This window comes from Centruroides vittatus, unplaced genomic scaffold, assembly GCF_030686945.1.
Source record: "Centruroides vittatus isolate TY-2023 unplaced genomic scaffold, ASM3068694v2 contig_875, whole genome shotgun sequence".
Taxonomy (NCBI): Eukaryota; Metazoa; Arthropoda; class Arachnida; order Scorpiones; family Buthidae; genus Centruroides; species Centruroides vittatus.
The window spans coordinates 3,046,364-3,059,232 of record NW_027122567.1 but is presented as its reverse complement, the minus strand read 5'-3'; the positions used below and the strand labels follow the sequence as shown (position 1 = coordinate 3,059,232).

The window sequence follows — 12,869 nt, the reverse complement described above, 5'->3', positions numbered from 1 at the left end:
ATATCAAACTTATTATAAAATTTTGTATAATGAGAATTCGTCTATTACAGATTTACACTAATTTACACTTTAAATATTTTATTTATTTATTTATTTCAGCGAAAAACGAAGTTTTATAAGAGTTGTTATATTTTATTAATTTTCCAAATTTAATTATATATTTTCCACGTTAATAATTTCAAATAATTATAGTAATTTCTTCTTCCACCAAATCTGAATAGTTTTCGCAGCCTTATCTGTATAGAAAGTTAAAAGTAAATGTTTATTCAAACGCTTCTGTTCTTTACTTTCTTCTTTGAGTTCTTCAGGGTCAACATTATTCCTATGTTCATCTCTAGGACACAATGTTGCCAGTCTGGATGACGATAATTCCATCTACAAATTGGATATTGTAATTTATGTATTTCTTAAATAAATGAATAGTAACTTACTTCATTTTAATTTACCAACCTGACTTGTGATTCCAATAGACACTCTCATATTTAATTGTTTTTCGTCGAGATTTTCTTTCGATTTTACTGAAATTTTACATTCAAATTTATTTGCTATTCCAGTTTCCATTTTTGGAACATGATTTACCAATTTTCCATTTTTAATATTCGTTAAATTTATTTGAAGTTTTTTGTTTTCTACGGAAGGAAATTCTATCCTATTTTCATCTAACTTTAACGTCTCACTTTTGTCATTTTTCGAATCTTCCTTCTAAATTTTATTAGAAAAAATATATCTATCATATATAACTTTTAAGGCTTTATACTATTGTAATATATTATCTAAAATCTATAAACATTATTTTATCTCGAACTTACATCTAGCAATTCTTCAGGAGGTAAAATAGCATCATCTTTCATCATCGATAAAATTACCTAATAAAAATTTAATAATTTAATATTTATTGTATAATTAAATAATATATGTAGATAAATATATTATACATGAAACATATCAGTAACACTAGATTTCAATCTGAGCCAAGTTGAATGACAACGTATCAATGTTTGTATCACAATTATTTTCTCTTTATTTTCTTCATAAAACTTTCCTCTGAGTGATTCTTCTCTTGCAACATCATCCGGCTATAATTAAATTAAATTTTAATCAAAACTAAAAGTAATTTTTATTATATAATATAATATATATATATATAAGCGCATTAAAAATTCTATTGATACTTAATTACTTTAGTGATTAAGGTTAAAGGAATATTAATTTCTCTTTTCTTTGTAATTTTCTTCCACCAATTCTCAATAATTTTCTTTGCTACCAACTGAAATATATAAAAATAAAAATTCATTTTAAATTTAATTAATAGCGATTTAAAATCTAAAATTAACAGTATTTGAATTCGTACAAGTTTTATTTTTTCAGCCATAATGTTGAAGTGATATCTATGAATATATCCCCTTATTAATACTTGGATATGGATAATAAAGGACAATGTTCTGCGATATTGTCCTCTCTGAATGATTGATCTACAATAGTTTTGAATGATTTTTATTTCTTTTTCTTCCGATGATGTATAAACTCTATTAATTATCTAGAAAAAAAAAGAAATAACCATTTAAATCTTCGACATAAAATTTTCATTTATCTGAATAATAATGGTCCATAACTTATAACATAAATTATACATTTTTTAAATTAAAATAAAATATATAAACTTATAAAAAATTAAGTACTTTTACCTTTATGGATTTAATTTTAATTTCAGTTTCACCTAAAGACATTTTTTTAATTTCATCCTGCCTTATGATTGTTTTAGCTGCCATCTATTAATATATAAATATCAAGTAGAGGCACTAATAAATTATTAAGCAAGTAATTCTCTTACTTTTAATACTTGTTTAGATAATAAATTTAAATAACGTCTGACGTTATATCCGCGTATTAAGGCCTGCAAATAAACTATTAAGGACAATGTTTGTAAATATTCTTTCCTTTGCATTCGACTTCTCCACCAGAATTGTATGGTTTTTATGTTTTTCGTCTTTGATAAATACATTGTATTGACAGCTTCCTAAAGAAAAAGTATAATTAATTGCAGACATTTATAGATTTTTTTCTTTTTTGTAATTTTGTATGTCTAGTCTATAATTTCAAATGGATTGTAAGAATAGAATAACGTATTTACTTCTACCTTATTTGTTAAAAATTGGTAAAGATTTGTTTTAAAAGTTTTATTTTCAGGGAATAATTATTTTATACTGAATTCTTATAGCAGAATGAAAATTACATTTAATTGTAATTTTTATGCTATTTTAATGAATAAAACAATTCGAAACTTCGCATTTTGTGTCAATGAATTCAAACAAAAATGTTTTATAATTTTTATGGCTCTTGTAAAATATTTTATTATAAAATTAATAACAAAACTAAAATAAAAATTTTTATAAATGACTGAAATTTATATCATACATTTCATTTATATAATGTGATAAAATTTAATATTAATTTATTTAAAATTTAAAAAACATCAACAAATATTAAAAGAAATTAAAATTTCAAGTTAGAAATTAATTAAGTCTACTTAGATTTTTTCTTAAGTTTCGATGTTATTTTTAAATTTTATATTCAATCATTCCAATTTAATTCTCAATTATATATATATATATATATATAATTGAGAATTAAAAAGTTTTGGCAATTCATTTTTTATCTTTATAATTATTTATTATATAACATTCAAATATTTATTTTTATAAGTAATAGAACATTGAATAAATTATTATAGTATTAATAATATAACCATTGAATAGATTATTATATGATACGAGGTAATAGTGGAAATTGAACAGATTGACACGGATTATAAGATCATTCATATGCAGCAAAATTCATTTTAACATAAGCCAAGACAGTTATTAATAGAATGAATAGGATAAATTAAATCAAATTAGTGTATTTACTTCATTCAATTTTAGAAAATAAATTAAGCACATTAAACATTTATATTTAAAAATAAGTTAACTGTAATTTAATTAAGTGATCAAAATTAATTTAATATGATTATTCCATCTTTATTCCATATTCAAATTCCTATTTCCTGAAGAATTATCTTTTCCGAGTTTGAAGTATTCACTATGTCCAAATTTCAATTTACTTAAAATTTTTTAACAAATTGGATTTATTCATTGCACTTCTTAATACTTTTTACACTTCTCCGTTTAAATTTTTAACTACGGTGTTTGAATTGTATATAAATTAATTATATTATTTCTAAAATTAACATTGTAAAATTAAATTGAAATTTGTACACTAAAAGCTTTTTCAAAAATAATTTATTTGTAATTTAATATTTCCAAAAGAAATTTAATTTGAAACTACTATAAGTTTACATATTAAAGTAAAATTCTTTATACAGTATTTATATACTATGAAAAGTATCACGTATATATACATACGTTTGATACTTTTCATAGTATGCATGATACTTTATATATATATAAAGGATAAAATATGACATATAAAGGAGATTGAGGAATCTGATGATAATTCATTTGAAAAAATATGTAATAAATAAATAAATAAATAAATAAATATATATATATATATATATATATATATATATATATATATATACCAAAGCACATTATTCTGCAGATGTTATTTAGTGTAATTCCAAACAAATGGTCAGTTACAACATAAATTTTAAGAGGAAAAAATAAAAATGTTATATGAAGAGTAGCAAAATCCTTTATCTAGGATTCTGAGGGATATTCTATATTAATTGGTTTAACGTGCTACAACTATCAGAATATTTGCTGGGATATAGATACAAATTTTAGAGTTAAAATATAATTTTATAAACGAAAATTTTCCTGTTAGAAATAATGCATTGCATAATAGAAAAATAGATAATTATATATTTAGAAATAAAGAAACAAAGAAAGTACTTAAGAGAATTTTTATTGCTTAATATTTTTAATTTGTTCGGCATTATCCAACGTATTTGGAAATTCAATAAATAAATCCAAGTACTATGAAAATAATAATTATTGAAATACTTCTTTAACATAAAGTTGGATCTATCAAAATATCCAGTAGTTATAAGAGATACAAAATACTGTAATACTATTTTCAGAGTAGATATATGTAAAATAATGTAATTATTTAAAATTAACTTAGGTAGAATATTATAAATATTCTTGTATGGGTGAGCTCTATAATGGCCTCTTTATTTCTAGACTTATCATACCGTCATCAGACACAAGACCAGTCTCAATATATCAATTTATTTTTAATAGTACGCATTTCGGACATACAGTTCCTCCTCAGCTATTTTACAATCAAAGAGCTCACCCATACATTTTAAACTAGACAAGAAGCGTATTATAGTATAAATATTCTTGTTAAATATATATAAAATAAATATGATCATTTACTAATAACATAAATTCATATTTCTGATCGATTGGAGACGGAAAAGTAATGATAGATGCTATTGCCGGAGATAGTGTTTGTGAATGTTTGAATTCTTCTCTAACCAATCACGATATTATCATAATTGACAACTCGTGTTATCGTTATTGATTTTCGCCTATGACTAACCAATAGAATTTATGCAAGTTCCTCCGTAATAATTCTAAAGATTTAGTAAATTATTCTCTGAAGAATGGCATAAGTTTTGTTATATCGTAAATTTTCCTCTATAATACAACAGTAATAAAAAAGCATTAAGTTCAGTTTTAAAATCAACTTGTCTCTTTTCTCTTCTCTACAAAGTGATGTTCTTATATTTAAGTTTACGAAAAACGTCTACTTGGAAGGGCAAAAATCTTAATTTTCGTTTTTACAAAGTACATAGATCTATTATTGATCATGTAATATCTAAAACCCTAAAAGAAATGAAAGAATAATATAGCAATAATTATTTTTGGTGCATTTTATATCATTGCAACTTTCTAAATTTGAAGGTCTATTCACTCTTAAATTTCGATAATTTTAGCTATTTTTAACTGTATATATACTGTATAAAAGACTTAATATAGAAAAGAGATCTTTGTAAATTAGAAACAACGAATTTTCGACTAAAAAAAGGGGAAAAACAAAAAATAAACTAATACTATCGATGTTTTGCGATAGAAACTTTAATTATACGTTTTACCTTGGACTTTATCGAGCTTACTCTGATATATACAATTACAATAGAACAAAACTCTCTGAAACCTAATTATAGCTTGTAGATATAATATAACTGAGTTAGAACAGAATACAGTAGTAAGTGATTTAACATCGAATTATTACAGAGAAAAAAAATTTTATTTAAAACTATGGTGTATAAATCAACACGGTAAGAAACTGTATAAATTTTTATTTCGATTCAAGAGATTTTAATGCATTATCGTAACTTATCGCAATCTTCCAGATGTGTACCTGACATATTTATCTTACAGGTTTTAAATCTTATAGATTTTAACAGCTTATTCATCTTACAAGTTCAAAATTCCAAATCCCTTATCTTAAAACAAAGTCAGAAATTCCTTTGCAAATCTATTTTCTATATCGTTATACTAAAGCGGGAGGAGGGCTGGACTTGGACTTGTTGTGGCTAAGTTATAACGTATAGCAAGCCCTTTCCTTCCACTAAATAATTGTACACAAAAATGCGAGGCCCTAAACTGCAGGTTGTTTAGTTTACGGGTAATTCCGGCCTTGAGCGAGAGATTTTGCCCATCAGAGTTTTATATCTTTATGAGTTTTATGTTGTGTTGTCTTCAAGGGGTGAAGATGAAACAACGTAAGGCCTTTTTAAAATCCTTTTTGTTTTAATCGATCAATAAACAAGAGTTATCCAAGAGTTTACATGCAAAAAGCTCGAAACGCATCTTTCATGTAAACTCTTAGATAACTCTTGTTTATTAGACGATAAAAGAAGATTTTAAAAAGGCTTACATTGCTTCAGCTTCAGCTTGAAGACAACACAACATAGCGTAGAATCACGTTGTACCTTATTCTATCAGAAAACCTTTAAACGTTAAAAAATAATAAACGAGTGTTTATTATTAAGTATAAAAATGCAAGTTTGATTTTTTATTAAGTAAAAATTAAAGTATTAATAATAGTTTTAAATAAAACTGATAAAAGTTAATGATTTAAAAAGAAATCTTTAGTTTTTATTTTAAATTTAAATAATAATAATAATAATAATAATAATATCTATATTTAATGATATAAATTACAGTTATATAATATATATTATTAACTTACATATAGTGTTTTATATTTCATTAATTTGATTATATATTTTACATATTTTATAATTTATATAGATTATAAAATTAAAATGATAATTTAAATTATTTCCTAATTTTAACTTAAATTATTTTAAATTCTTTAAGTTAAAATGAAAGATAACATTAATATAACTTTTTATTTTTATGCCGAATATCAAAATTAATTAATTTACAATTATAATATAATACAATTAAATCGTATTATAAAAACTAGTGTCATAACTGAAGTACAATATATAAATATGAGTTTATTATATTTATTTATTTATTTTAAATACAGTTGAACTAGTCTATCTCATACATGTTTATCTCAAATAATTTTCTCCCAAAACTTCTACGGACTGTAGTGTCAATTACAAATTCAAAGCTCAGCGACTACATTTTGATAGCATATATTACAGTGGATAATCATCTCTTTCAATATAATACATACTTGCAATTAACGCTACTTTTTTATGATTGACTGACTTTCTTCGACCAATAAGGTGCAAGCCGAACTTATAAGTTTGGCTTGCACCTTATTGGTCGAAGAAAGTCAGACAGCAGAGACTAATGACAAACAATTGTCTGTTTTTTTTTTTTTTGTAACTCTTTTCGGCCAGAGGGCACTAAGAGAGCCCACTCAAAGCAAGCCCATTATGGGTTCGGCCAGGCCCACAATGGGGCGGCCGGGTGGTGAGGGACGGGGACCGACATATCCGGACGGACCACCCCCGAAAAATTCCTGGGGATTTTTCGACCCGTCCGGATTCGATCCCGGGTCCCCCAGGGCGGCAGGCTGCTAACCTTGACCGCTCGGCCATCCGGCCGCTTAACAACACAACAATTGTCTGTTAAGGTATGTCAAAAATGTTTTATTTATATCTAAGACAGATTTGTACTGTATTTTCAGCTGTATTAACATATCTAGCCTATACTAAGTAATTCAATTTATTTTTCTGTCTGCTTAAATAAAATAAAATAAAACATACTGAATAATACTCTATACTAATATCTTTTTCAATAACTCTGACAACAATGTTTTCTTGTGATAATTCTTTGCTCTTACTTTTCCTCCACCATCTTTGGATTGTACTTGCCGAAATTGCAAAGATTTTATTCTCCTAAACATAAAAGTTTAATTATATATTTTTATCACAAATGCCAAATTAATTTTTTAACTAAGCTTAAATTAATAATAACCTCAAATTTTCTAATAAAGCTCAAAGATACTTTTATAACATCCTCCACGACATTTTCTGCAAGTTGTTTTAATTCATTTAAATTTTCACTCAAGTGATTGCTCTCTCCCGATTTGATTTCAGGAAGTGGTTGAAGCAATGATGCGTCCGATATAATCAAGTCTTTTGGAGTTATAAATTTGTCTTCCTCGACCATTATACATTCTTCTATTCGCAATTTTGCTGGATATTCTGGCTCCATGTCAATACTTGTTTTAAATATCTCCTCTATAGTGAAAGTATTTGGTAGACAAATCTTCATATCTGTTTTTATCGGAATCTGCACGGCTACGTAACGTTCTTCGCGTGTCTTTTCTACATTTTGGACAAAATTAATTCTCTCCACATTTAAATCAGGCCTGACACCATTATCTTCTTCTACAATTTCCAAATTTGTATGGTATTCGTTTACAATTTCGACCTTTACAAATACTCAAGATCAGTTTTTTTTTGTCTCGTTACACATTAAAATAGATTTAGATACCTTTTTAGCATTTTCAAATGCCATACTTCTTCTTTGCCCTAATAAATAGTTCTTAAAAACAGGCATTTTCTCTGTTAATGTGCCGTATTTACATTTTATTTCTTTGCGTATATTATCGTATGACATCTTTAAGTGTTTTAAATATGCTGTCAAACCGTGATCCTCCCTATATTGGTTAGATGCATAAATCTCCATTCCAGTGGCATCCTGTAAGAACCAATACTAAAAATTAATTAATTTTAAAAATTTGCTAAAATGTTATAAGTTTGATATGTATTTATCCATCCATCCATTCAATCATTTGTGTTGAATGGATGAATGGATTACCTTTAACTAAACAGATTTAAAATGCTTATTAATAGAGAAATCTTATGCACGTTGGGCTGCAATTTGAAAAAAAATTGTAAACCTATAAATTCCCACTGTCGTCTGTCTGTCTGTCCTTCATTAATCTCGAGAACGGTGTTAGATAGATGAAAGCCGAGATCAGATATGGAAACCTTAGGGCAGGAGGCCCTGATTAACTCTATACGATTTTCCGGCATAGACCAAAAGGCACGCGAATTTAATTAAAATGTTTTTCCCTGAATGGAGTTACAATACATGACCTGTTATCAGGAAAAGTATGATATATAGAGGCAAGACACGACAAATTTCAGATGGAGAACATATTCTTAATTTATTTAATGTAAAATATATGATTAAAAACTTGCAGTCCGGCAATGTGACGATGTCACAATAAAAAATTGCTCGTTTTATAAATTCTTACCGTTGAACTTTTTCGTGTTTTTAATACTTTTTGCCGTGATTTTGCCAAATAGAGAGTTTTTTCACCTTTCACCTTATCTACACTTTTTAAAAATGACTTTTGAATGACATCTTTCCACCATTGAACTAGAATATCCAATTTTTCATTCTAATAAAAAAAAAACACTTTAGTTTTTCTTCTTTTTTACATTACATTACAAGGTATCGAATTGGGATATTTACTATTTGTTCTTTTTTATTTTTGATGATTTTCTTAGTGAGAAACCTGCGAATGACTGACTGAATTACGATTACATCACTAGGAACATTCTTATTTTCCTGAATAAATTCAAACGTAGAAATTAAAAATTCGGATTTAAATTCAAGCAGCCTGATTAACGAAATGGATTGTGTTTCCATTCCTAATTGATGGATTTTCTGAGAAGAATGTGAAATTTTCGATTTCGTTCCGTTTTCTGAAAATTCAAATTCCAATCCTGTTTCTTGTTTTGCTAATTTATTTGATATTTGGCTTTTTGTCTGTTGAGACTTCATTCGATCATTTTTAGGTATGACTACATCTTCCATAAATTTGTGAATCGTTTTAAGCTAAAATAATGAAGAAAAAAAAAATTAATTAACATCTTAAACCCATCAATACCAAACTAACTAAATTTTAAATCTTAAATTTTTAGCAAAACATATTACGTTCAAGTACCTTCTTAGTATAACAGCTTAACTGTAGATTCGTAGATTCTCCACTTTTATAATTTCTCCAAACTGCTTGCAAAATGATGGATGCCATTTCCTGCAAGTGGGAAATACTCAAAATTTAAGTTGTGTTTCATTTAACCTTATATTTTTTACTTTAATTTTTTTTAAATAAATACCTTCTCAGTTTGTTCTAATTCTCTAATCAGCCTTAGTTTCTCAGCAAACCTTTTCACAACATCCTGAATTGATAAAAGGTTATCAATCAATTCTACTGAATACTCCTTATCCGATGATTGCTTCCACCAGATATCGATACTCCCAAGAATTTTTCCTTCCTGAAACAAAAAATTTTAATTTAATATAATAAAACGTGTGCAATTCATCCAAATTTTATTGAAGTTACCTTTTCTTCTCGTTTTACTTCAACACATTTAACTCTTTCTAGAAATCCTTTCATCCTGGACTGTACAACAGCCAGATTATCGTAAAGAAATTGATGTCTATCGCAACTTGTTAAGCCTTCTAAGCGGATATCAATTTCGTCTTCCTGAATTTCGTTTTCGTCGTGGATTTTTATAACAGTCTTCCACCATTTTGCTATTATCATCGTCACTATATACTAAAAATAAAAATAATTTTTAACTCTTTTTTTTTCAAAGATATCTCACAGCAGATTATAATTATGTTACTTACCGCTTTCATTTTAAAAAAATTATATAATATAGACGAAGGTATAAAACTATCCTGAATTTTAGTGGGTATTAATGTCATATATTTAGGTTTATCTTCGTTAGTACGCCACCAGCTTTGAATCAACAATGCGGAAATATCCTAAATTACAATTTATAATTTGTTTTGTAAGTTTTTATATACACAGAAAAACGTACTTTACAATAATTACCTCAATTTTTTCTGTAGATAACGATTTAATCGATTTACTAATGCAAACTCGAGATTTTTGCAGCAAAAGAGGATGACGACGTGCACAATATCCTCTTACGTGACATTGTACAGTTACAACGAGTTCGTTCTGCTATATAAAATTAAATTTTATAAATTATTATTATTATTTTTTAAATGCATAACCAAAAGAAAGGAAATAAAAGAAATATATATATATATATATGAGTAACAAATATAGATTAGGTACTGTCTTTGCTTTGGTGACAGTGAATCGATATTTTGTCACTAAAAAGGAAAGTGCATTTATTAATAATGAAACTATTTTACAATTGTCACGTGACCAACGACAAATAAGGAACATTAATTTTCATGATTTGTCATTGATCACATGACACTAATAAGCTATTGTTGTTATTCAAATTTTGATTCTTCATCATCAGTCTTGGTAACAGTAACTTGAACACGAGAGCGATCTATAAATTTGTTCACGAATTGTTTCAATAATTACTGTTTTTCAAAATATTCTAGTAATTACTATTCGTTACAGAAAACAGAAACGAATCGTAATTTATTCAGTACTTCAAAAATAACTTGACTGAAATTGAAAACTATAACTGTTTACTAAAACATACTGTTCTAAAAACATTTTAATCAGAGGTGACTAAACTCTTTTAATCAGAAAGTCACAACGGATCTTATATGGTGGGTCCAGCAACCGCCACCCAGCAGTAGCCGAGTGAATAAAGCCGCTGAACATTGATCATGGGTTCACGTCTCGCAATGGGCTGTCCACGTGGAGTTTTCGGGGTTTTCTTCATTTTATTCCTAAAAATGCTTTATTGAACTAAAAAAAATCGTCATTTCTTAATGTAAACCCATAGACCACGTGATGACAGTCGACAGAACATGGCAGCGATGACTCGTGTGTCGCTACTCTGATATCTAGGTACTCTATATCAGATGGTAAGTTTCTGAAAACCCATATTTAGCATATGAGAATTACATTTGAACTCTTGCTTCTTTTGGAGTTTTTATTCGTACTAGCATGATTTTCAACTCAGAAAATTATACGGATTCAGAGCTTCCACTCCAAAATACACTTAATTAATTTACCTCCTTAAAAATTTCTTGGTGATTTCTAAACCATTTTTGAATAGATTTTGCTGCCAAAGTTGGATTTCTACCTGAAATAATTACTTATTTATTTTTTGTAATTATTTACTTGTGCTCTCATATTTTACTTACGTAAGAGACTTCTAATACTTTGATAACCGGCAAGACCAACAATAGTCAAAGTTGCGATAGCGCAACCCAAAGTATGAAACTTGGAATTCATCTTCGGAATAGTTTTGCATTGAACGATCTATAATTTTAATTTTGTAATTAATATAAAAATTAGCGCAATAATGTTTTATTCCATGATGTTATTATTATAAATAATGCAACTGATATTCATTATTATAAAATGTTTTTTTAAAAAATAAATTCTTATTATTATATCAATATCGTTTGTCACTATAGTCAAACTTCGTTTATCCGGATCCCATTCATCCAGTTTTCCGGAATATCCGGATTGGTTTGAATAGTCATTTATTTTTTAAATCTACATACTTTGTGAAAAAATTTACTTTTTGCGATGTTTGTAATATCATATTAATGTGTATTTACCAATGGATAAGACTTAATTTGGATAGAGCTGGATTTAACCTATCTTTGTCAATGTGATAACCAACGAGCATTTTTCCTTGCTGGTATGAAGCCCATACTTAGATAAACGAGAAAACACAGCAGACAATCGTTCTACTAGCTGGTCCGTAGATGAAGCGCACGCTAAGATGTCATCGAAATAAAGAATAACACCTGGAACACCAGCAAGAGTGCTGTCGATAGGGCTTTCAAATACTCAAAGGCTGTGCATTTCCCAAATTTCAAACACTGAATATATGTCGACGGGTTACGATGGTCAGCAGTTTAGCAGAAGTGTTCATCCTCGTTTTCACAGGCTTACCTCCAGTTATGGTGACAAACATCATTCCCTGCCATTGCTTGTTTCAGAAGACCGTCGTACGAACCTCTTGAGACTTAGCTGATCCGATCACGAAGATGCCCATGAATGAAACCCATTCATGGGCATCTTCGTGATCGGGTCCACAGCAACCCAGAGACCCTATTCAATAGGCCATCAACAATTTACCTGAAGTGTTCAACAATAGCCTTGAAACATACCAAGATTCTCCAATGTCAATGCCTGTAAAAAGTCGATTTTAGCAAACATGATGAAAAGCGGTAACGAAGATAAAAGATGTGTGACGGATGGAATTGTGGATGATCATGCACTGCGGGATTGATGGTTACTTTATAATCTCCACATAAGCGCATAGTGCTAGAAGGTTTTAGAATATGAATGATTGGTGCAGACCACACGGGGTTTTCGACGGGCTCAATGACAACAGAGCATCAACAGACTCATCGATTTTTGTACGGTGGGCAAAAGACTAGTGCTTTTATGCGAATCGGAAGGAAATGTGGATTTACATTGGAGAATCTCGTTAAGTGCCAAGGCTATCG

General features: G+C 27.9%; 1 protein-coding gene across 2 annotated transcripts; it reads right to left on the bottom strand.

The window, feature by feature from the left end:
* Window positions 1–125: 125 nt before the first annotated feature.
* On the bottom strand, window positions 126–12,043 carry LOC136983060 (protein Daple-like). 2 transcript variants are annotated; one of them, XM_067279691.1, is made up of 21 exons: window positions 11,913–12,043; window positions 11,547–11,664; window positions 11,415–11,485; window positions 10,300–10,431; window positions 10,092–10,229; window positions 9,802–10,017; window positions 9,575–9,733; window positions 9,403–9,492; window positions 8,928–9,293; window positions 8,707–8,853; window positions 7,938–8,144; window positions 7,416–7,874; window positions 7,205–7,336; window positions 1,832–2,017; window positions 1,686–1,769; window positions 1,352–1,537; window positions 1,181–1,267; window positions 936–1,076; window positions 810–866; window positions 451–702; window positions 126–375 (listed from the first exon to the last, which is right to left on the bottom strand). In XM_067279691.1, the coding sequence occupies exons 2-21, from the start codon at window positions 11,635–11,637 to the stop codon at window positions 187–189; spliced, it is 3,390 nt and encodes a 1,129-aa protein (XP_067135792.1). In that variant the 5' UTR covers window positions 11,638–11,664; window positions 11,913–12,043; the 3' UTR covers window positions 126–186. The 2 variants fall into 2 exon arrangements, with proteins under 2 accessions (XP_067135792.1, XP_067135793.1); XM_067279692.1 differs by lacking the exon at window positions 11,913–12,043 and having other exon boundaries at window positions 10,300–10,428; window positions 11,547–11,734.
* Between the last annotated feature and the right edge of the window lie 826 nt (window positions 12,044–12,869).